Source organism: Mus caroli, unplaced genomic scaffold (genome assembly GCF_978045245.1).
Source record: "Mus caroli unplaced genomic scaffold, Mus_caroli_1 scaffold_8, whole genome shotgun sequence".
NCBI lineage: Eukaryota > Metazoa > Chordata > Mammalia > Rodentia > Muridae > Mus > Mus caroli.
In genome coordinates this window covers 38,853,525-38,879,150 of record NW_028227263.1, presented here as the reverse complement: position 1 = coordinate 38,879,150, position 25,626 = coordinate 38,853,525, and the positions used below count along the sequence as shown (strand labels likewise).

Genomic DNA, 25,626 nt, shown 5'->3' with positions numbered 1-25,626 from the left:
CTCTGCTAGGTCATGTCCCCACTGCTGATTTGTGCTGCTATCCCGACTCTATCAAACTGGACTGCTGATATATTTGTGAAGTGTTTTCGAGTGGATTGAGCTGCCACTGATGACCTGTAAACTGAACTACTGGTTTCCTAACAGTGCAGATGAAATATGCTTCAAAAACCAATTTCTAAACAGATCCACGTCTCCCATATCCTTTCTTTTCTACTGCCTCTGGTGGGTGATGGGCTAGAAGGGAGGTTAAAGCATTTAAGAACCATCATTCAAAGTAGGCGTTAAAAAATTAAAGTTCCACAACTCTTATAAAGGAAAGTATTTAATTGGGGCTGGCTTACAGTTTCAGAGATTCAGTTCATTATCACCATGGTGGGAAGCATGGCAGTGTGCAGGCAGACACGGTGCTGGAGGAGCTGAGAGTTCTACATCTTTTGTTTTGTTTTGTTTTTCGAGACAGGGTTTCTCTGTGTAGCCCTGGCTATCCAGGAACTCACTTTGTAGACCAGGCTGGCCTCAAACTCAGAAATCTGTCTGCCTCTGCCTCCCAAGTGCTGGGATTAAAGGAATGCACCACCACCGCCTGGCTGAGAGTTCTACATCTTGATCTGCAGGCAGGCAGAGGAAACTCAGGCAGTGGAAAGGGCAGGCAGCCCTGAGGTACTGAGAGCCTGAGCATAGGAGACCTCAAAGTCCACCTACACAGTGACACACTTCCTCCAACAAGGCTATACCTTCTCCAATAAGGCCATACCTCCTAATAGTGCCATTCCCTATGGCCAAGCATTCAAATAAATGAGTCTGTGGGGGCCAAACCTATTAAGTCTACAACAACACATATCTGAGATCAAAGGAGAGTGTTGCTTTGGCTGCTAGAACTAGGTATGGGAAATCAGAGGCTTCGGGTGATAGTTTATAGTCATAGTTTTGGATGCTTAAAGTTCAAGAGCACATGGCTGGCAAGGTTGGTTCTTGTGGACCCTCTCTCCTTGGGTTCTGGGTAGTTTTCAGGTGCACCTTCAAATGGTCATTCTTATATACCTAGCATTTTAGCCTTGTTTTATCTGATTGGATCTCACCGTAATGTAATTATCTCTTTCATGGTCTTATTTCCAAATACAGTCATACTCCACATACAGTGACATGAGGGTTAGGACTTCAACATGCAAAATTTGGAGATACAGCTCAGGTCATAATAGGAGTTTTTCTTAGAATCCTCAGCAAACAAGCATCAGTGTCATGGTGAAGGACAGAGAGGCGCTTACTGCTGATCCTGACAAAGGAGATAGACCAGCACAGAGCAGAAGCTTGAGTCATCTTGTCCAAAGACTCACCTAGGAGTGCTCAGGGCCGAGGTTTGCACATACCACTGGGCTGTCTGGCAATAGTCCTGCAGTATCTTCATGGCTCCTAGGAAGCCCAGGCTAGTGGAGAGGAAGCCCTCTTTTCCTCTGACAGAAGCAAGAGGATTGCAGGCTGAATCTGAAGGGATAGTTTTTAGTCTTCTGATGCTTATTTTTTTTATTAGCATATATTAGTTATACATAATGTATTTCATTATGACATTTTCATTTATGTATGTAGTGTAGTTTGATTTATTCATCTTCTTTTACTCTGTGTTGTCCCCTGTTCTGCTCTCACTGACCTTCCCCTTATCCAGTCTTCCTCTCAGGCAGAGCACATAAAAGAAAAGAAGCCAACCTCATTGTCTTTTACCCATGATTGAGCCTGAGCCTGAATTGTTCTGAAGAGTTCTGATCCTCTGAACAAAGACTGCCCGCTGTATTGAACTGTGAAGCAACTATGGTCTCTAGAAGGAATGATGAGCTTTTGTTTTAATCAATATTTTCAGGATTCTTATAAAGGAAGATATTGTTTAAATGACTCTATTGACTCATAAAGGCGCACAGTCACAATCAGATGTTATGAATGTATGCCAAGAAATTATGGGGGAGATATTGTTTTCAATGCCTTACTGCTTCTAGTGAATATTCTTAGGTCTGGTTACCACACATACACTGTTCTGAATCAAGGGCATGAATGGGTCATGTAGAGAACATAGCATCAGATCAAAGCTATCCAGCTTAGCTTGGGGAGTTGATTACATTGGGAATCTAAAACCTAGTAAGATTGATTACATTGCTTTTCTTAAGGCTAATTCTGGACAAACTGAGAACATAGTATGTCAGTAAAATAAGAATATAGTTATATATAATTTTAAAGCACGTCAATAACTTGATTTAAGCTTGGAAGAAAGTTTGATTTGTAAAGATATGTTTTGGAACATTTCCAGAAAAAGCATTTCTATACCTTTTTATTATACCCTTTTCCTCTTTGGTGACCTTATGAATTTCATTGAGATCACTTACAGGAACATGGTTAATTATGGAAGCTGGACACCTTGCCATTGGCTACACCAGCAACCATTAGCTTCCTATAGATCCCTAGGGAAGGGTGAAGCCTTATGAGCCCTTCTACCGTAGTAACCATTAACTGCTGGTAAATCCTCAGGGTGAGTGTGGCTGTGTGTCATGAATCTCTCTTTCCCCGTTATGATAGGATGGGGCTAGGGCCACGCTTGTGCAGGTGGTCATCACTACTATGAGTCCAACAGTGCAAGGGCCACATAATGTCTAGATGACAGCATCCTACATGTCCCATTCCTTCCTCCTCTTATACACAGGGTTTCTCTGTGTAGCTTTGCCTGTCCTGGAACTCGCTTTGTAGTCCAGGCTGGCTTTGAATTTATGAGACCCTCCTGCCTCTGCCTCCTTAGTGGTGGGATTAAAGGCTTGTGCCAGGACCACCAGTTTTCTAAGCCCACTTCTGCATTGTCCCCTGAGCCTCGGACAGGGTGATAGAGATGTACCATGAGCATTTAAAAGTCACTGTTCTCATTGTTTTGACGAGATATGAGTTTGCAGTTAGCCCTGCCCACTGCAAAAAAGAAGCATTTCTGACCAAAGCTAACAGCAACATTACTTTATGCATCTTTTTAAAAACAGGGTCTTGTTATGCGCTCAATGTGGCCATAGACGCCTGCTTTCAGGTGATCTTTATATCTCTGTCTTTCCAGTTTCTAGAGCTGTAAACACATGCCACACACCACCTGTCATGCAGCGCATACCACAGCACCCCTTTGAGTCAGAATTAAGTTGTTCAACAAATGTTAAGATCAACGGTCAAGTAAAAAATACATTTTAAGTGGCTTAATTCATATGTGCTTTGTGCATGTCAAATTCTGGGCTTCAAACCCCCATGGGCAGAGGGGCTTGTAGACGGTAGCTGTTGTAGCTTGTAGTTGTACACAAGGCCCTGACTATCCTAGATAATAAAGAGAGCATGCCAGTTTTTCAGACCTGTTTTTTCTTTTTCTCCCTTTTTCTTGCTGTTTCGAATTCTAAGATAATGGAACGAGGAGAAAAGCCTGGCTTTATTATCTCCCAGAGTAAGCCATATCCTCTGTTGGTCCTTTAGGAATACAACTGCATCTAACATTTGCCTGTTGTTCATTCATGCCAGCATCCAAGCATAGCCAGGTTTCCCTCAATAGGTAGCAGCATAGCCTTAACTTCTGAAAGTCAGGCAGACGGGAGAAAGCTAGGTGGGAGAGGCTGTCGTGGTCACGGCCCCAGCCCTTATTTCAGAATGCTGACAAAACATTGCTTTCTGTCTCTAAGATACACAGACATTTACTGAGTGTCCGTCTGTGTCATCTCTTCACTGTGCTACCAGAGAGAAAGATGAATAGAATATAATCCTCACTCTAAGTCACGAAATTCAGAAGTGCAGACAGATACATCAAGACATAAATTACTGTCATTCTTAAAAGCAGTGTAAACAGCTCTGATGATTAATGTGGGTTCTGTGTGGAGCAGGAGCAAGGATTGGAGGCATCCAGCATCCCTGGGGACCAGGACCAGGTGTGTTAGGAAGGCCTCCCGATGCATGTGTATAAGGCCTTAGGTGAGCTTTTGAAATGCAGATGGAGAAAGCATTTGAAGTAAATAGGAGATCTGTGTATAGCCAAATTTTTTCTTTACAACAAACAAGCAAACTAACAAACAAAACACGGTCTCATGTATCCCATACTGACTTTAACCTCACTGTATAGTGGTGGATGACCTTGAACTTCTGATACTCCTAAATTCTAGGATTACAGTCATATACCACCATTCCTTGTTTAAATGGTGCTGGGGATTGAATCATTGAATTGAGGTTCACACTAGGTTGAGTGCATACTAGGCAAACACTCTACCAACAGAGCTCCATACCCATTGCCAAGAAAACATGTCATTCTGGGGTGAGAAGAATTCTGGTGTGTTGGGACTCACAGCTTGGCGATAGGGTACCTGGAAGGTACAGGACCTTTGCTGTGCTATAAGATGGGGCTTTTAAGAAAAAAAAAAAAAAAAGGCAAATAGTCAGGGGCCAGCTGTGGTTGAGGAGCAGCTCTATGGACCTGGAAAGGATGGATCCAGAAGTTCAGAGAGGCAGCTTTGACAATCTGTCTGAGTGATAAGGGGAGGGAAACCTGAGTTGGATGCAAGAACTTAGGAGAGTCTGAATGGCACTGTTGGAGCCCATCAGAGTCATCAGGAATTCAGACACAGATCTGCCTTCTTCTGCAAGAGAAGGTAGAGAATCCTACAGACTGACCTCACACACCAACCCCACAAAAGCTCAGAGCCTTAGATGGTAGACTCAGCCTTAACAGTTTATTATTTAAAATAAAACTCTAGCATCCACAGAATTGAAGGAATGGCCTACCACATCTGCCCACCCATCATCACCTGGCTTTAACCACCCCTTGCTGGTGTTATTCTTTAGGGATGGGTTTTGAGATGGACCTTTGGGAGGAGTGTTCATTTTGAAGTTGTATTTGAAGCTTTTCTCGGAATCAGCATAATATCCACATGCTCCTCCCTGAATATGTACGTGTGTATTTGTAAATGTGCGTGCTTGCCACAGCAAGAAGAAAAGTGAGCGTGAGTCGTTTGAAGGATGAGTTCTAAGCCCGAGGAGATACATAACCCTCAGAGGCCTGTCAGTGGAGTACAGCCTTGTCTGTCTTGGTGCCTGATTGTGTGTAGTGCGGGAAAGAACAGAGAGATAAGCACTCTGGAAAGACAGTTTTTAGGGCAAGACACCTCTAGTGTCCACTGGAATGTTCATGTTGGTGAAGACCTGATTCACATTGACAGACCTGACAAAGCTTATCCAAACTCCAGACACTGAGGGGTAATCCACTTTGGCAGGCATTGTCCATCTACCACAACCCAGAGCCTGTTGTAGCTCTCAGCAGAGATGATTTGGATGCTTTTATAGAGAGCATAGAACATTGAAGAAAAAATCATAATTTTTCGTGTTTTATAGAGACTGTTGAAAGGGGTCTTTAGGTTGAGGAGACAGCATGCAAAAGACACAGGCATGAAGATGCTCTCCTGTAGCTTCAGTGTCAGGGATTCCAGCAGACACAGAGTGTCTTAAGTTGAGATTTTCACCCAGGCAGTATAACTCCAGCTAAAGTTTTTTAATATTGCCGTGGGCTGCTCCCTGGTTTTGGTGCTTTCTCTTACTCTTTGCATCTTCCACACGATTTGTGGGAGGAGTCTGTGGCCTCCAAGTGCTCCTTTTTCAGATGCCCTTGCCTGGATGACAAGTTCAGGGGGTGAGTGGAGGTGAGACTGTTCCCAAGCTGACCTCAGCTTCCACTGTAGTCACTCTTTCTCTGGTCTCTGTTCACAGACTTTGCAAAACAGAGCCGATAATTGTAATGTATCCCTCACTAATGAGATAATGCAGACAAAGTCTATTCACTTGGAGGAGGCAGGAAACCTACTGTGAACTCCCTGAAGGCTGTGTTTACAGGCAGGTGGAAATTGCCCAGGCAGGAAGTCATTTGCCATCATTGAGATACATTGTGAGAAGCACTGGGGGGTGTTGGAGGGGCGGCTGGACCAGGCTGGGGACCTTGCCAGGAAGGGCTGCAGTTTGGAGTTGTTTTGGCTTCTTCATCTCAACCATCCCACTTACATTTACCTCTCATTTTCTGAGGCTCTCGGAGAAGAAGGAGGGACTCTCCATCCAAAGTTCTCTCAGTGGCTGCAGTGGCCCCTCCCTCTGTGTGGAGACAGATCAGCTTCTCCTGTGGTATGACGAAGGGGCAGATGAAAGGAAGGCTGTGGTGTTTGACTGCTCTCCTGCTGCTTGGCCCCCATCTTACTTTTTCCAGAGGTATAGGTTGGGATCTCACTTCCCACTCCCACGCTGAGTCTTTCTCCTTGGTGCAGTGCACGTATAGCCTGTTCCTAGATCTGCCCAAGCAACCTGTCATAAGGTACAAGGGTAAGGACTGTGACTTGGGTCACTAGTGTCCCTGTAGTGTCTGTACTACGCTTGTCCTTTGAGTTTGACGTGAGCAGGTTGGTTGCTGAGCAGAATGCCAGGAGTTGACTTGGAGATGTGAGTGGTCAGAGGAAGGTGAAGATGCCATTTGAAAATATTAAATAACCAAACGAAGGGGAATGTCACCCTCTTCTTAATGCTCCTTCATCTAGGGCCAGATGTGGTGTCTGGATATATGCCACTCCACTCTCTGGCTTCCTGGCTGGACTGTCCTCCTTGGGGCTGGTTCAGTTCTACAGGGTAGTGTGTCCTGCTGTCCCTTTGGGGTAGTGTCTCTCCTAAGTGGTTTGCATTTTAATGGGGAGGGAGATGTCAGTCCTGTTCTCCATACTAAGGGACAACAACACCAGAAGTAGTTTGTGGCACTTGGAGGTAAAGTCACAGTGCTCTGGAATGCTCTTGGTCTCCTGCAGAGGAGGGTGCGAAGCTGTGACTGCCCTGCTGTTGTTACATGGTGTTGGATTATAGCTTTGTTTAAAGCACTGTGGTTTGGTGAGAAGGGCTTGAGTATTTGGGTATGTGCTAAGTGGAAGCATCTGGGTTATGCTGTGCCAGAGAAAGGCTGCTGGTGGGGCGGCAGGGACACGTGATAGGAGCTGGGCTGGCTTTTAAATGGAACTTCCAGAAAGTCAAAGGAATCCTTCCAGCATGCTCCATAGAGCTGGCTTGTATGGCTTGGAACTCACCCATTAAGGAGTGGCTGGGAATGTCCAGTCTATACTGCCTGCTAACCTGGCACAACAGGAAAAGATGCTATCGGACCTCCAAGCCTTGTGTGAGAGAAACAGCAAACAAAACTGTTTTGACACTGTAAAGTTGGACCGCTTGTTGTGAGGACTTACTGAGGGTGTGATTAGGTCTGGCCAAGTGCAGCAAGCTACTTTACTTTGGGTAGCTTTCTTTTATTTTCTCCTTCCAGACGTGTTGCAGTCATTGAAGACAGAAAGCCCCTCTCTTCATTCTTACTAGACCCAGATATCATCCACCAAAGACAACATCTCTCCTGGCTTCATATCTCTGTCCCGCCTTGACTCCTCTGTCACAAGAGAATACTTTGCTGTGTTTTCTTCAGGGAACCCAATGCCTGTGGCTCTGTCCTTGGGTTATGACACAGTTTGTCTGTAGCTCGGGGGACTGTCTCAGGCCAGGTAGATTGACTATGCTGCTCTCCGTAGTCTGCTTTTTTACCCTATGGATTATGTGACCTGAGGGTTTTTTAGGACTTGGCTTGGTCTTAGGGGCCTCAGCTCAGGCCAAAGGCAGGGGTAACTTGGCCTGCCACCCTGCAGAGTCCCTCCATGGCGGTTCTGTGACCCTCTTCTTCGTTCTGTTTTTCCCTTTAGGCATGGAAATATCTGTCCTGTGTCTGCCCCATCATCATGGTGTGGGAGCAGATAACTTGTTTCACAGGCTCATAAAGGGAAGTCCCCCCCCCCCCCCCCCAGCCTCAGGCTACTTCCTGCAGGCTTCTGGTCTATTCACTCCCTCAACCATGTGAGCTGAGGTCCAAGGTCAGAAACATGGCCTGGCCCTTGAGGGCAAGCAACTGAAACCCCCAAAAGTCTACATATAAATTGACAAGTGCCCTGGAGAAATCTGTGGTGGTATGGAATGGAGGCTAAGAGTGGGCCCCTGGAGAGGAAGATGAGAACATTTTATATTTGAAGAGGAGAGGGAACAGTGGTTTTAAACATCCCATACTGAGAGAGCCTCTGAGAGCAGGAACGGGCTGGTGTCTTTGGCTTGGTTGTTGGTCAGGGCAGGAGCCAAATGTGGCCAGGAGAAAAACTGCTGTGGCTGTGAACTTGCAAGCACAGGTTTGAATTCCTAGGACCCCTACAAAGACCCCTGCATCTTCTAAATAGCAAAGACGAGGCTCAGTGATGTTAAAGGACTATCAAAGACACAGCTGGGAAAGGAAGAACTGGGCTGCAAATGTGCTCTGACCAGTACATGCTCCATGGGTCTGTGGATGCTCAGGCCTTCATTCATGGCCTGCATGACTAGAAGCTATGAAACATAGGAACTCTAGGGATACATCCTCCTGGCAGTGATGGGGCGTTTTAGGTCGTGGTAAGGAGAAGATGGGGCTGGAGAGTGAGAGATCAGGTGGGAAGGACAGTGTAGTCATTTTGAAGTCGGTGCTTTGACCAGGGGACACAGCACGGGAGGTTGGAGGGATGGTAGAGGAAGGGATGATCCTACACCATGTGGTCTACCAGTTGAGCATGAAAGAAAGGAAGACCCAGTCACCCTTCATGGGGAGACACTGCTGCCAGTGGTCTGAGAAGGGCTGCCCTGCCCCTCAGGGTCTTCTGCTCTTAAAAAAGCAGACCCCTGCCTGGGCCACAGGATGAGTCAGAGTGAAGCAGAGCTTCTGATGTAGAGATAAGAGATAGCACAAGCTTTAAACAACGCATAAGTATTTAGAGAGCAGGAGACATGTGTAACAAGTATGCACCCCTAAGTCATGGGTCCTGTTCTCATGTGTCTTTAAGTGTCTTTGTTCGTTCATTCATTCATTCATTCATTCATTCATTTGTTCATTCATTCCTTCGTTCATTCTGTTTTTGGTTTTCTGAGACAAGGTTTCTTTGTGTAACAGCCCTGGAATTCTCTTTATAGATCAGGCTGGCCTCGAACTCAAACTCATAGAGGTCTGCCTATCCCTCCCGAGTGAGTGATGAAATTATAGTGGTGCACCACCACTGACTGGCTGTCTTTAAACTGGTTCTGTGCCTGATTCTGTGGTTTTCTGAGTTATCTAGTTTAAGGGATGTGCTATATGTAGGGCTTATAGATTAAGCAAAGTTTAAAAACTAAATATAGGATCTGATTTACTTATTTCTCTTAAAGTTTTCTTTTTGTTTGTTTGTTTGTTTGTTTGTAAATGAGATTTAAGGTGGTTTTTACTGGGTGTTGTTTAACTTCAGGGAAGAAAGAGGAATGCTATTAAACACAAGACCCTGTATGAGCATAGTTCGCTGCTTTTAACTTCTTTGTTTGAGATGCCTTTAGTAGGAAGATATGCACTTTCTCTGCAGGTGATTTTGACTTTTATCAGCCTTGAACTCTCTGACCAGTTTCAGTATGAGGAACTTTTTAACCCTTCTATGTTCATTAAGTTTCTCTGTCTTTCTATCCCGCCTCAATCTCCTTCCTATGACTTTGTTTCCCTAATCTGAAGGTGTCGTTGCTGGGCGGGGGGGGGGGGGGGGGGAGGATTTTTTTTTTTCTGAAGATTTTTTTTTTTCTGGCTGAGACAGGGATGTAGAAAGGATTGGAGCTTGTGGAAGCATGATTTGTTGGAAATTTAGGAGAAAAGATGCTATTACCTGAGGTATCAAACTGCATAAACAATAAAGCATTCAGCAGAATGTTATGCTAATTTTAGTGTTATCACTAAAAATAGAATAACATTTTTTAACAAGGTGTCTGAGCCATGAAATAAAAGAAAAAAAGCACATTGATGATTGAATTCTTAGACTGTGTCAAAATATAGCAAGAACAGTTTAAAAAAGGAGGAAGGCTCGGGAGGGGCTTAGTGGGTAAGAATGCTCTCTGTGGAAGCAAGAGGACCCAAGTTCAGATCTGCTGCACTATGTTGAAGCTAGGCATGGCTATTCTTGACTTAACCTCAGAGAACTGGTGGACAGGGATAGATGGATTCTGAGGGCTCAGTGGCTGGATGGAATAGCCACCCCACCATGATGGCAAATTTCAGGTTCAGGAAAACATCATTTCTCAAAAAGTAAGGAGGCAAGCATCTAACAACCCTGGGCCATTGGAGGTGAGTGTGGCTGCCTGTTGGTGGTCTTACCTGCATAGACTCGTGCATAAACCAAGTGTACACACCTCCCTGTCCACACACTCCCTCCCCATCCCCCAGACAAAGGAGGGAGAGAAGGGAGAGAGAAGAAAAAGGGATTTAGTTGTGGCAGTTTAGAAGGAAAATAGCATACTAAGTTGTAATCATTGTCATTGAGAATGTATGACTACATTTACAGTGTCTAAAGCAGGAGTTCCCAACCTATGGGTCATGACCTGTTTGGGGATTGAATTACCCACTTTCACGGGGGTCACATCAAATTTCCTGCAAATCAGATATTTACATTACTATTTATAACAGTAGTAAAATTACAGTTATAAAGTATCAATGAAATAATTTTGTGGTTGGGAGTCAACAGATCATGGGGAACTGTATTAAAGGGTCATAGTATTGGGAAGGTTGGGATTAAAGGAAAAACAAGAGAGAAGCAAATTTAAACACAAAATTAGATTAGAATTATGTGTAGATTTTTAAGTGGAACTTATCCGTATAAGTCTAGTTGGCAGGCTGCAGGCGTGAGAGACCTTGTCTTCAGGATGCTCTTGAGTCTTTGAGACTCAGAGGGGCAGGCTTGATTTTAAAGAATAACTTCTTGAAGTGTTTTGATTTTTTTTTTCTCTATCTGAGAAGGTGTCAACACACATTACAAGAGATGAGTAAAATCCAGTGGCCAGTCTTCTCCTGAAAATGTCACTTTCCTTTGGACTTGCCTAAGAAGCCAGTGGGTTAGTCTTACCTCCTGGGTTCACACACAGCCAGGAAGAGCCTGGCACGCCTGACTTGTTAGCCTGTAGACTTTACTTTCTGAAAGGGTCATGTCGTCTGCCCACTTTCTCTAGAGAACAACTGGAGAAATGGGCTATGGGTGTGAGAACCCCCCTGACTTTTTGGGTGAAGATGTCTAATTCCATGCCTTGACTTTCTGTTTCATATAGAGCAAAAGGAGTTTTAAAATAGGCTTGAGGCTGCAAGGCTACTTAGATGGCAGTGCCATTTCTGGAGGTATTGACATGGTGGGGGTGAGGGTAGGGGTGGGTGGGGAGAGTTTGGGGCTGGGTAGGGAATGAGACTTTGCCAGATCTGGTGGCCCACCAGACACAGAGAGAAGGGAAAACCCAGGGAAGACTCTAGGTTTCTGACTTGGTAACACTGCTGGCATCTCTGAGCTGGGGTGAGGAACATTGAAGGTGTGATCTGTTGGTCCCCTACTCCCCCCCCCCCCCCACACCCAGTGTGAAGATACAGGAAGGGAAGTTCATGTTAGGTATGGGCTGGTAGAGCACCGGATCCTACTACTTATCATATTGACAATGAGTCCATTTATTTTTATCCATAAATATATAAACATTTCTCCATAGATTACAGAGTTGATACTCCAGAGTCCAGAAACAGGCCAGGAGGGAAGAGGCTGGGCATACAACTGCTATCATCCTTTTCCTGCAGGATGAAAGATATCAGGAGAAATAAATCACATGTAGGTGGGCAGGACAGAGCTTAGTTTCCTGAAACTATTGGCTTGAGAGGAAGGTTGGAGCTCAGCAAGGAAAGCCCTTGTCATGGGCATAAGAGCAGGAAAGAGAGAGAGGGGACAGTGAGCTGTCAACTGGTCAGGACCACACCAGATTGGGTTGGGACGGTGCAGGAGGCTGTGAAAAGTCATGATGGAAGTTAACCACCCAACCTAGTGGGTTGATTCCACAATATAAAAGGCCATGGATCCCACCTTGTGTCTGCTGCTGAGCTCCTGGGAAGTTCCCAGCAGAGTCCAGGGTCTCATCTATGCTATGGAAGCTGGGGCTCAGCTCAGTGAGCTGCCCAGGAGATCCTGATAAACATCAAAGTTTGAGGACGCTAAAGTGGCTGAGTCTTCAGTGCAGGGGGAGTGGTAAGGGCAGCCGGAGGCCACCAGTGGGGCAGCTTTTGTAATCCTCTGGGTGAGGTAATGGAGAGCCAGCCAAGGCTGCAGAAGCAGATGAGCTCACCACTGGCCAGCCCTGGAGAGAAGATGCTGCCTGGCTTCACATAGTCGCGTAGGCACACCTGGTTATTCTGTTCTGTCTCCTCAGATGCCTCAGGAAACACCCGCTTCTCCTCACCTCTCATCTGGAATCTTCCTGGCTGCATCTTCTCTCTGTGTTGCAATGTTCTGGGGTGTTCCAGGTGCTCCTCTATTCTCCTCTGTGCCAGTTCATAAGCCTTTCGTTTGACCGCTTTAAATACCATCTCTCGGTAGATGATTCTCAAACTGCTGTCAAGACTTCTCTGTCAACCCAAGACTCAGAGCTCCAGTTGGCCCCTTAGCACACCTTCCTAAAATCCAGGTCCCGATTGGATGCCACTTGGCTATTCCTGTTCTCCCAGGGACTTCGGGTTTGAACCTCACTGTCAGACTTTGCTTCTCTCTCATGCCTGAGTGCAGTCTGTCAGTAAATTTCACAGGCTTCGCTCTGGACTTCAGTCAGGACATAAGGCATCTCCTGTAACTGTTCCTTCTCTTCTTGTTTAGCTTTCCTGTGTTTTCCTTTGTGTTTTCTGAGCAGCAGCTCTAGTAAATCCTTTAACTAAGTCCCATCATGTCACTGTGTGCTCAGAACCCCTTAATGGGTTCCTGTCTTAGGAGTGGGAAGGAAGAATGTGAATTCTAAGGTAGGTCACCTTGTTTGTTTTCTCATCTAATATAGGGAGAATAGTTCATAACTTCCCTGTGAGGATTAAATGAGATAAAGTTGGATAATTCCTGATCCATGTAGCTAACAAGTTTCTGTCCAACAAAGGAAGAGAATATAAAGAAGAATTGGGCCTCACATCAATTAAGCTTTGGTTCTGTGCCAGCCATACCACACAGCTTTCTCGGTGTCTTTTATTTTAGGTTTTTTTTTTTTTTTTTTTTTTTTGAAACATATCTCACTATGTGGCTTTGACTGTCTTGCAACTCTATATAGATCAGAATGTTCTTCAACTCAGAAATTCACTTGCCTTTGCTTCCCAAGTGTGAAGATTAAAGATGTTTACTGCTATGCCCTGCCAGTGCTGTTCCATCCACCCACGTCACCAGTGCAGTCTCGGGGTTAGGGAGAATAGCATGTGGGTTTCACTGAAGGGACTGTGTGATGTCTCTGACTTTTTTTTTTTCCCCTGTGGCATTTCTTTGTTATTTGCTTATTTCTACACTTTTCTTATCATTGAATTAAGTAAATTCTTCTCCAATTATATAAGCAGTGTTCAGATGCCTCTGGTGTTCTCGGCTTCATGTTACTGCGGAGACCTCTTCCAGAGCTTAGGGCTGTCTTTTTCCATGCTTGGTACATCGCTGGTACTCTGGCATTTCCGCTGCGAGTCCTATTACATTCTCTGCGTCCTCGTGGATTATGTAAACTCTTGTGTTGTCTTAGTGGGCAGCTAGATGAGATGTCTGGGTTCAGTTGCCTGCATTTACTTGAGGTCTGCCTTGTTTACTCTGCCCTTAACAGTAAGATTCATTTTATATGGATTTGAAGAAGACACAGTGGAGCCTCGGAGAAGCTAAATAAGTTGTATACAGACCCACAGCCACAATTCAGCAGAGACCAGGTTTTTCCCTGTGCCTGTCTCTATCTTTCTATCTCTCTGTCGTGTGTGTGTGTGTGTGTGTGTGTGTGTGTGTGTGTGTGTGTGTGAGAGAGAGAGAGAGAGAGAGAGAGAGAGAGAGAGAGAGGTGCGTACATACCTAGGAGTGCACCTTGAAGCCAGAGTTAGATGTAAGATATCTTCCTCAGTCACTTTCCACTTGAATTATATATGTATATGTATGTATATAATAAATTATATATGTGTAAGTGCATTAACATACTGCTTATATAAAAAATGAAATATATATTAAGTTTAGGTAGAGTCACTCACTATGTAGCCTTTACTTAACTGGAACATACTATGTAGACCAGGCTGGCCTTGAACTTACAGAGATCCATTTGCCTCTGCCTCTTGTTGGCTGAGGTTAAAAGTGTCTACCACTACAACCTATCTTCCACTATCTTTAGAGATAGGGTCTCACTTGGAGTTCACTGATTGGCTAGACTGGCTGGCTAGTGAGCCCCCTGGACCCTTTTGTCCCCCTTATCCATCTCTGGGATCACAAGCCTGAATTGCTGACCCTGGGTTTTCTTTTCTGGTGGGCACTGGGGATCAGAACTCAGGTCCTCAGCCTTGTGCAGCAAGCCCTTTACCCTCTCGCCTGCTTCAGGTTTTAGGTGTTAACTGAAGCGTGTAGCTGTACAGCCTGTTTGAGAGTTTTTACAGATATGGTTGAGCATTTAGGTGGTGCCAGAAATTTCCTTCCATCTCCTCCTTTTCCTCGTTCACAGCTCCTTGTTCTTCCTTTCCTAGAGAGATGTCTCTTTTAGCCTTTATAGAGGCTGTCTCCCAAGCTCAGAGAAAATTGCATTTCTTAAAATAGCCGTTTACAAACAGTGTGGTTTACGGGAGGCCTGTGTATTACAGGAAGGTTTTATTTTCTTGTGATATGATAGAACTCCTTTATCGCTTCTTGGCGATGTGGGGAGACTGTAAATAAGCTGAACCAATGCATCATGGAAGTTGTATGGCCCTTAGGTAAGGGCTTGTTTAGATCTTGCCTACCCTGAATGCTTAGCCTGAATGTTGCTGGATTCCGCTGTTTCCCAGGCTGGAAGAGCAGGGGTTCCAGGGAACTCCAGTCCTCTTCCCAATGTGTTTTGTACCCTGTGTAGCCTCAAGGCCATCCAGGTGACTCCTGTTGTACAGCTCAGGAGATCATGTTGTCCTCATCACATGTTGTTGTTCTAGAGCATACCTGTTTGTTCCTCATTGGCTGCTTTCATCAACACAAGGGTCATTTTCTTATCTGGTCTTGCCTTAGCAGGAGCTGCAGGCTTAGCCATCCTCACAGAGAAGATGTCATTCATAGAGACCTGTGAGTGCAGAGGAAGACACACCTTGATCCCCTGTTGTCTGCTGTATCCAGTATATTACTGTTTTAGAATGGGCAAGCCATTCTACCAAAATTATAAAAACAAATAAGTCTTTACCATTGGTAAGGAAAGGCCACCCAACTTCCTCTTTGGCCTTGCATTCTGGCTGTCTCTTTCCTGGCCTCTGTCAGCTGGTGTCTCATTTGGATGCACTGCCTACTTTCTTTTCCCTCACTCTCTCTGGGATACCCCTCAGCACATTGCTTCTGGAGCTTTCTATATAGTATCTATACATCTCCAGTGAACCTCACTGTTGAGGGAAATGTTACCTCTTGTTTTCTAACAGTTTCTTCCTAGACTTCAACATTTCATACTGCAGGAAGCTCTTTAAGTAGGAAGATAAACAGCTCAAAATAGCTTCAGGAAGTTCCTGAAACTGACCAGATTTAAGAGGGCCCTCCCTGCCAAAATAAGTAGAGCCAAGCTGCAAAGAAGACCCTTAGGGGAGCCTGCAATAAGATTCTCAGACTGGCTGAGATGCTAAGAGGACTCTGAGAGGAGAAAAGCTGTAAAGAAAACTCTTAAGACCAGACCAATTGTCTATAAGATGAAGAAACGAACTAGCTGAACTTCCTGGAAGAGGTTTATATCAGAATCCTTAGGAAAAGACACTCTCTGAGCTATTGAGCTGCCTGCAGGCTAAGCAGTGTGCTCCAGGTTCTCCAGCTTTTAGGAGTTATCACCAGTGCTGGAATGGGCCTTGGTGATGCAACTGTCTTTAAGTCATTTCTGCTTCTGAAGTAACTCCAATAAAAGTTATTGGTTCACCAAGTTGAGCCTTGGTGGTACCTATGGTTTGTTGTGAGTTGAAAATCAGGGGTGAGTAAATGTGTATGTTGTATCTCCCCAGGAAAAGTTTTGTCACACAATATAACTGGGGGCCAGACAGGGTCCAGAGATGAGTTGGGGAGGAGTGAGTGCATAGTTCTGGTTATGGGAAACCAAGCATGCAACTGAAACTGAGAAGCCTGAGTTGGGAACATCCGTGGAGGAAATTACAGTAGAGTTGTCCTTTCCTGTATGGTGTGTGTTGGTGTGTTGGTGTGCTATGACAGCAGTTGCATGGTTCTTGTTATGGCAGTGAGACATGCAACTAAGACTGAGCCATCAAGATTAGGAGTGTCTGTGTAAGGAATCCCAGGATGGTAGTCTTCATTTATGTAGTATGGAGTGGCATGCTACTTGATAAGGTGGGGTCCTCCACATGAATATGGGAGTGCTCTGAAAGCAGCTAAAGGTTAGAAGAAATATTTTAGTCCTTGACGTTAGTGTGTAGGGGTCAAGAGTGTTGGCAAGCAGAGGCAGAGGTTACTTGGCCTCTGTACTTTGTAGTTAAAAAGGCATCCGAGGCAGAGATGGAAGGCAATCAGGAAATTGTTTGTGTAGAGGAGCAATTTCAACAAGAAAGGGAGATGGGCTAGTATCCTCTGTGTTAGACTATGATTTGGCACGTAAGTTACATAAACTAGAGGATGAGATGGTTGATGTTGGCTTGTCGCTCAAGGCTTGAGGATTGGAAGAAAAAGAGAGTAGAAGTTAGATTCATGCTCAAAAGTCCTTCCTGGGATCCAAGAACTTGGAACCCATGGAAAGATTGAGAGAGTGAGGCAAAAGAGACCATGGTAAAAGCAACAGAAGATACTCTGAGGGTCTGACCTTTAGCAGGAAAAGAGGGAAAACCTGCGATCCAACATAAAAATGAAGGTCTTAACAATTGTCTGGTACAAATTAGGGTCATCAGGAAATGTTCAGCTCTTGGAAATGCTAGAATCTGGAAAACTTTTAAACAAGCAACAGAAGAGTTTGCCATTGAAACTGTGGGAAATGGGAGTAGATGGGATCAGTCTAACTGCTGTGGAGGCAGAAAAACTGAGCCATGTAACTATCCATTCCCTTTAAGGCAAAGGATGCGTGACCTGAGAGGGTATGAGGGAAATCAGCCCCTGATTTATCAAAGCCATTAGGAACACTTAGTTATCACCATTGAAGGTCCCCATAAATGTTAGGAACTGAGGACCATGGAAGGACAGATGCCATTGAGGGAACTAGGAATAGGAGAAGCTGTGCTTGAATGCAGTTCAAGTTTAGTCTGTCAGATAGAACTATGTTTACAGAGGAGTTAAAGGGACCTTGAAGCTGGGATGGGGTGCTAGTGGCTTTGGTGAGCTCTTTGGTGGGGCAGGGTCTTTAAAAAGTAGGAAAGGTTTTGGCCTGTCTCAGTGACTTAGACCAGCATGTAAAGACTATCCATGATGTAAAAGAATAAGCCAGAGGAGATAAGCAAAAGATAACAGAGGAAGAGTTTGGGTTCTTCAAAGACAAATTATGGCAATATCTAGCTTGAGCTCCCAAGGGGGCCAAAATGGATGGAAAGCAAAACTGTGTGCTAAGGAGCTTCTCGAAGGCTTTAAAGCCTGGGGAACAGTTAACAGAACACACACACGTAGAACAATACAGTGAAGCTGATTAGCCTGTCCCAGGGGTGAGTATTTATACCCCAGGGGGAGGGTATGTTTCCCTTCAAGAAAGGTTATGGTAGGGGTGGAGATGGTTTGCCTACTTGTCAACTTTCCTAAGATCTAGGTGTGGCAAATGGGGAGACAACTGTTATAGTGCCAACCTAGGACCTGTCTGACCCAGGGTGCCAGCAGGTACAGCAGGGAGAACAAGCCCCTGGGTCCCTTTGGCCCTGGGTGGTAGATCGGAGCAGATTAAGTCAGGCCCAATGAGTTTATTGGGTAGGGAGGCTTATGGAGGAGCTCCAGGATATGGCAACATGATGGCTTAGAGAGAATGGCTGAGGATTACAGGAGCTAAGAGTTAGCACCTCCTATCCACGCTTTGTACCCAACCTCTATCTGTGGAGGATTAGACCATGCTTACGCTTGGCTTTAGTATCTTCTAATGGTGAATTTTTGGGATGACCTGACATTTGCTGAGAACAGGTAACGGCAGACTTTCAGAGAGCTTCAGCAAGGTCATCTTTGTTAGGTGGTGGCTCAGATGTTACCTTGTCCTGCCCATACTCTGGAAAAGGTTTTGTCATATAGGCAAAGAACTAGCCTTGTAGATTTGGAAAGCCATTGAAGAGACAGCCAAGGTACTTTCACCTTTCTTACATCCTACCTGGGCTGGGTTAATTAAAAGGAAAAATGGGTTTTCAAAACAATAGCTATAGAGTTAAAATCCAAAAGGCACCCTACATGGGTGGACACTCCCAGAGACCATAAGATTAATAAAAACCCCAGTGCCAGGAGGCTACTCTCCTGTGCGTTGTTGGTCAGGAAAGCTCCTGAGGCCCCACAAATCATAAAAGCTAAGACTGCTGCTGCTGGTGGTTTGTCAAAACTAAACAGTAAGCTCCTATGGCTGAAGATACCACGTGTGCATGCTTTGACAAATTTTGGACAAATTAATTGGGGCATGAACTGGAAACTCACACCTAATGGCTGCCTTTTGTATTGTTAGAGAGGCCCTTGTAGGCTGCTGGTGGAGAGCTATCATCAACATTCCTGCTTGCCAAAGGACCCTAAGTGCTAAAACACCAACATGCTAGCCAGGAGATTCCTGTTTATGCAATAGTGGCTTGGCTGCTGTGGGTTAAGACCAACAGTCTTCCATTTGGATTTAATGCCTTTTCCACAAGAGAGAGTTCAGGCCTGGTACTGTAAGGTAAAACAGTTGTGAGGTTATAGGTCCAAATAGGAAAGCAATTTATATGGCTTTTCTAGATGGATATGATATTGCCTACCACTGTTGCTATCAGGCTCAACTCATAACCACTGGTAAAGCTGAGAACAGTGGCTACTACTGTGACGTGCAGCCTATTTCTTAGCCATAGGTGGATCCCCTTCAAGGCTCAGGAACCATTGTGGAAGAGGGAGCAAAAAGAATATAAGAGCTAGAGGAAGGGACAGAGTAACAGTTTCCTCTGAGATTAAAAACATCCCACCCTGCAAGGACCTCCTTAAGCAGGAAGGCAAACAACTCAAAACAGCTTCAGGAAGTGCCTAAAATTGATCAAATTCACCAGGTCCTTCCCTGAGTGAGCTTCCAGAGTGAGCGGAGCCTAGCTGCAAGGAAGACTCTGAGACAAGCTGAGTTGTAAAGACTGAGACCATATCAGTTGCCTAGAAGCAGAAACAAGTTAAGCTGTCTGGAAGAGGTTTATACCAGAGTCACTTAGAAAGGACACTCTCCAATCTGTTGTTCTGCCTGCAATTCTTCAGCGAGTTCCAGCTTCCCAGCTTTTGTGAGCTGTTATCCATGCAGGGATGGGCCTTGGTGAGGTAACTGTCTTTGAGTAATTTCTGCTGCTGAAGTAACCCCTCACCATTATTCCTGTGAGTAACCACAGTAAAACTCATTGGTCCACCTAGTTGGACTTTGGTGATAGCTGTATTTTAGTCTGTTGTGGGTTTCCTATCTAGGATGAGTAGATAACATTTCCACAGGAAAAGTTTTGTCACACAGCACCTCTCTTTGTGGAGGGACATACAGACAAGGAAGACACAGAGCTCGTCATTGCCTGTTGTGAGCTAGCACACTTGCTTGCCTCTGTTGTCTGATGAGTGATGTATATAATCATTTTCCCGGGTTCCTAGCACAAGGCTCCCCAAATTTGAGGTTTAGAGTGACTCTTAGATGTATTGCTAAGGCTAGAGGAATGCATAGACTAGCTTTTGTTATTTATAATAAATCTCTTTCAATCATATTTAAGTTTATGCTGATGACGTGACTCCCAGAGAGAATGAAGGCTAGTGACCAAGGAAACCAACTAGGAGAGATTGAAGGGTTAAAATAACTTCAAATGTGTGTGTGTTACATTTTTATGCATATGTGTGTGTGCCTGAGTGCATATGTGTACCATGAGTATTCAGTAGCCTGTCAGGCACAGAAGAGACATCAGATAACCTGGACCTGGAGTTACTAAACTCATGTCTCTGAAAGAGCAGTAAGTGCTCTTAACTACAGAGCCATCTCTCCAGCCCCATGGGTTAGAACACTACACTCAACCCTTTGTGAAATATTAAGTTTTGTGAGCCAATCTAGCATATTATCACACCTAGGGAGGGGTGGTGGACCCTTTGTTTTGTAGCTAGTTAGCTCAGAGGCCTAAACTTTAGTAGCATCTCGGGTGGGGACAGATTGTGGGATTGAGCCTTCAACTTGTGATCTGAGACAAACTGCTGGTATGTTGTGTTAAGATTAAAGTGAAACAGAACCCCTTGCAGTTTGCAGAAGATTGAAAATTTCTCGTAGGAAAACCATATACATTTAATGTCATGAGTGCAAGAGAAGTGAAGTTTCTTTTAGCCCAAGATTCTTAAGGCAAAGGTTGTCCCGTTGTGTATTCGTTGCTAACGTGACATTTATCTTAGGAAGGGGGAGAATGGCAGTTCACAGTCAGAAGGGGGATGGCTGGAGACCACCTGCCTTCCCTGATTTAGTAAAACTCCCTGTGTCCACACAGTGGGGAGGAGGCTCCTGTGGCACATTACCTCTTGTACACCTGACACCATGATGTCTCACAGTGGCCCTGTGACAGCTGGCAGGAACCCATCATTACTCACATGTCCTGCTGTTACCTCTGATCCAGCAGGACTAGAAGTGAACTCATCAGCTCTGTCTGGAGCAGCTCCCCCACACCCACCCGAGTCCCTGCTACAGCTCCTGGGCTGTGGTGAGGACACACCTTTGACTCATGCTTCTCTTTCTGTGGGTGCCCAGGGTCCACCCGCTTGCTATTTGCCAAGTACCAGCTCATCACTGGGTGGACATTCTAGGTTCTTCTAAAACTTCTCTGTTGCGGTGTAGGTATCATGAGCTCTTGGATGTTGCCCTACACCAAACTGATCCCATCAATTTTCACCCTGGTCTGAGGCATCAGCCTTGACCAACCTAGACTCATCAGTTCAGTGGAGCCTGCCTGCCTTCTGAAATACGAACTCTTTCCTTAAAAGTCTGCACTCCATTTCCATCTGAGCTCTTTAGTCACGTTACATGCTGGTGTCCAGAGCTGTGAAGTAGTGGTCCCCAGGTTCCTCTTATTAAATTGTTCAGACCCTGTGACGGACCATGGGAGTCTGTGGAAGGCTTTGACTCATTGAGAGTAGCTGGTTGCTCCTGTATAATCTCATCAACCATTTTGTCCTTAGCCAACTGGTGCCTGCCCTTACATGCCTCCCTGCCTCATGCACCGCCCACTCTGCCTGGAAGAACGTTCTTCTCCTTACCTTCTGAGAAAGCTCCTATTCATCTGTCAGGACGCAGTGACGCTGCCTACCCACCTCGATCTGTGCACTTCACTGTATGCCATAAGTATTTGCTCATAGTTTTATCTCTTCCAATGGACTGTGTGGCCCCTGCGAGCAGTTATCAATACCTCCCCAGTGCCAAGAATGGCAGTGTTCAGGGGATGATGGTTACTGGATTCACTATTTTCCCACAAGTGTTTCTTTACAAACAGCTTGCGCCCTATAAGGCACAGAGACAGCAGGGTTGATAAGGTTTGACAGAGTCCCTTGTTTCACTGTTTCAGAAAATGGCATGATAGGAAATGAACATATAGATAGATAAGATACTTAGGAATTGTGGGTATACTTTACATGTATATACACTTTACGCACGCACACACACACACGTACACACGTACACTTTATGATGTTCAGAGAAGGCCCCTCTGGGGAGGTACTTTGAAACTGAGACCTAAGGATGAGAGTAAAGCAGCCCTGTAGAAAGCTAGGGAGCAAACTCAACAGTGAAGAGGTTGGCAGGTGGCGACTCACAGAGTAGGACACAGTCTTAGAGTGTTGGGGGAGCCAATTAGAAGCAGTGCTGCAGAAAGAGCAGTGCCAAGCTGGCCTGGCAGCTGTTACCATAGGCCATGGGAAAGATTACAACCATTTTCCTGTGTAGGAGCAGTAAGATGGTTTTGGAGGGAAGTGTTTCAAACTTCAGCTTCCCTATGGCTGAACAAGCCCTGCTTCTGCCGCCTCTTCTTTTCCTGTTACCTTGTCTGTCCTGATCCAAGCTTGCTTCCCTCTCAGACTCCAATAATGTCACATTCTGGGGATAGTCTAGACCACTTTTCTGCTTCATGGGAGTCCTGGCCCTTGTTACAGAGTGTATGGTCCCTACCAGGACCTTGAAGTACTAGTTAGGTCCCCTGATCCCTGCTATGAGTGACTATTCTTATTCCCTTAAGCTAGTTGTGCAGTGGTTCTTGACTCCAGACAGATCCCCCTCCCCAACCCCTAGCTAAGTGCCCTTGCTTCTGAACCTTCCTTGGCCCTTGGCGCCATGGAATATTGTGTTTCCTTCCGTGTGGAGAATGACCTTCTTACTTTGTCATCTGCAGGGAAACCAGCCTCTGAGTGTAGCTGGGTTCTTCATCCATGGCCGCCTGCAGTTTAGCTTCAAATCTTGTCTTGTGAATTGGTCTGGCAAAGATATGTCCAGAGATATTTCCCCACTTTAAAGGAAAAATGGCAAAACCAGACCTTACTGTATGCAAGGAGCTTTCAGCGTGACTTTACTGACACTAGTCATGTAGGTTAGATGCTGTTGTCCTCCGTTTGCAGTTGAGGAAACTCTAAGGCTCAGTGATCACATAGTAAATTAATAGTAAATGGTAGATCTGGGCCTTGGACTCAGCCTAGTTCTTTGTGGTCTTAAATTCCTTAACTATTCCATCTCTTGTGTGGTGCCTAATTTCCTCCAGGGGTTTCACATCCTAGGGGAAGGAAGCGGAGCCCTTCCGAACCATCTGCTTCATTGCTCTGGCGTGGGAACCATGCCCGGGTCATTTAAAGTACTGATGCACATTAGGTACATGCGTAGGCTTTGCTGAATGAGCAAACGAACGATGACTCCCGCTCCCAGCTTACAGATGTGAGCTCAGTATCTTCTTAGGATGACAAATGCTGTTGTAAGACCTCCTCTGTCATCCAGGGAGCTGAGAAGCAGGAAACATGAGAGGAGGCAGCAAGAAGTCAGCTTAGCCTTCGTGCCTTTCTAAGAAGCAGAATTATTGGGAGCTAGAAGTAGTTGTCATGGATGGGGAGGATGGGAGTCAGGGAAGGAAGTCTGTCATCCTTAGTGATGGGCCCTGAGAAAAGAGATTGGACATTAGAAGTGGCTGGACTGAACATGCTAGGAGGTGTTCTTGACTGGGATTTAGCCTAGATTGCTGTTGGGTAAGCGGGTAAGATAGCGTCTGTGTTTTCGGGACAGCATTTTCTACCTGTCTTTGTAAATGTGATACTCTTGGGTGGGGTGCATTTAGAGAAAGGAGAGTGACAGCGGCAGTATTTCACCCAGGACCACACACATCCAAGGGAAGGACTGTATGTAGGTAAGAGGCACATATGGGTACAAGACAGTAGAGTCTTCCCCAGTGGTGGTTAGAGCTTCTGGGGCCATGACTATCAGCAAAGAGAGGTGTAACAACTCTCTTGCTGCTACAGGGGATTCTGGGTAAACTGGTAGTTCTTTGTTATAAAACTTGAATGCTTAGGAGACTGCTTAAGCAGGAAGGCGAGGCTATGGAGAAAATGGAAACTAAATACACACCTCCCCTTCCCCACCCCCCATCATCATCATTATTATTCTGTGTGTGTTGCCACAGCATATGTGTGGAGGTCAGAGGAAAACTTTTGGCTCTGTTCTCTCCTTCCACCTCTACACTGTTCTGAGCCAAGGTTATTTGGCTCATGTAGCAGTCTCTTTCCCTGCTAAGCTACCTTCCTGACCCTGGCCTAGAATTAAAAACAAACAAAAAAACAAAAAAGATTTTATTTTTTTCATTTCATATGTATGGGTATTTTGCCTGTATGTATGTCTGTGCACCACATGCATGCTGTGCCTTCAGAGGCCAAACAAGGGCATTGGATCCTTTGGAACTGGAGTTACAGATAGTTGTAAGCTGCCGTGTGGGTGCTGGGAACCAAACTCAGGTCCTGTGGAAGAGCAGGCGGTGCTTTTAACTGCTGAGCTATCTTGCTGGCCCCTGGCCTGGATTCTTAATGAAGGTATGTTTTATGAGCAATGAACACAGTGTTCTAAGCTTAAGCATTTGTGGGAAAAGTATCTATCTCATACATGGTAACTGCACTTAGCCCCAAATCAAATGAATGGAGCCGTTAAAGTTGCTATACTTATTAACATTAATGTAGTTGTCATGAGGTCTTTGTATATGTCCAGACTCATCAGACAGAACATGCCTATCAATTATACTATATCAGTAAGCTACTGTTTTTAAACATTGGAAAATATATGTTGGTGGATCTAAAGCACTTTCATGGTCTAGCATGCATAACGCCTAACTTCTGTAATTTCTCCTTTGTTCTGTATTTGAATTTTCAGTAGCAGCAGGAGACTAAGCAGATAAAAGGAGTCATGACTTCTGACGCTAGTCATATGCTGGAAGCTGCCCTGGAGCAGATGGACGGGATCATTGCAGGTGAGCTGGAGTCCCTAGGACGAATGTCCTATCCCCCATGTCTCAGAGCCCATTTCCTTTTGTTGGCGTACAGAAAAGCCCTCCGTTAGACTAACATTTAAGTAGTTTAATGTACATGCTCCCTTCTCTCTTTCTTATGGAACTCTATTCTCCTGGTATGATAATTTGATCTGGTATGTGTACCAGTTCCCGTGTGGGGCTCTGTAGAGAGTTTGGATCCTGGCTTTGCAGCAGTTTGGGTGCAATGTGATTGACTCTGTTGTAAAATTTTCAGAGCGCATCATGGCTTATTACTGTGCAACTGAAGCTTGAAATTGAGCTGACTTTGTTCCCTAATCAGCGTCTGCTCATTTCCCTAGCTGTCATCCACTGTGTTGAGGAGACAGCAGGCAGTTTTGATTCACACCATGATTATAGCATTCTTTTCCTCCTATCATTTTTAGAATTCACCCCAAGCGTTTAGTTTTAATATTTGCATTAGTCAGTAGAGACTTTCTTTAGAAAGGCTACAGTATAATTGTAGACACTTGGGGAAGACTACCAGTGTGCTATTCTGGCTGATTGACTGATTGATCAGGAAGCTGTACTTGTAACAAGGCTGTTATTTCAAATCTTACAAGAGAGCCTCAGGTTTTCTTTCAGTCCTTACCAGACACATTCCAGCACCGCTATCTGCAGATAAAGAGTATGCTGCTTCTGGCCTTTGCTCCCCACTGTGTGAACGCTAGAGTCACAGGAAGAGATAGAGAGAGAAGGTACATGGTTGAGTGGGGCTTGACTGTAGGAAATGCTCAGTACATCCGATACCTCTCCTTTCCTGCTGCTTGCTTCTTCCTATTGCAGAAATACATCTGAGTCATGGAGAGCCCTGGGAGTTGGAGCCTAGGGTGAGGGAGGCTGTATGCTAAGCGTCCTCATGTTACAGGTTCCACTGAAACTCA

The 25,626-nt window shown here is 45.1% G+C and overlaps 1 protein-coding gene across 1 annotated transcript in view; it reads left to right on the top strand.

The window, feature by feature from the left end:
- Positions 1 to 25,626, top strand: part of Ppfibp2 (PPFIB scaffold protein 2) — a 148,112-nt gene that overhangs the window by 15,344 nt on the left and 107,142 nt on the right. The window contains 1 exon segment of the mRNA XM_029479474.2: positions 24,589 to 24,685. Coding sequence (XP_029335334.1) covers positions 24,622 to 24,685 — 64 coding nt within the window. The 5' untranslated portion in view covers positions 24,589 to 24,621.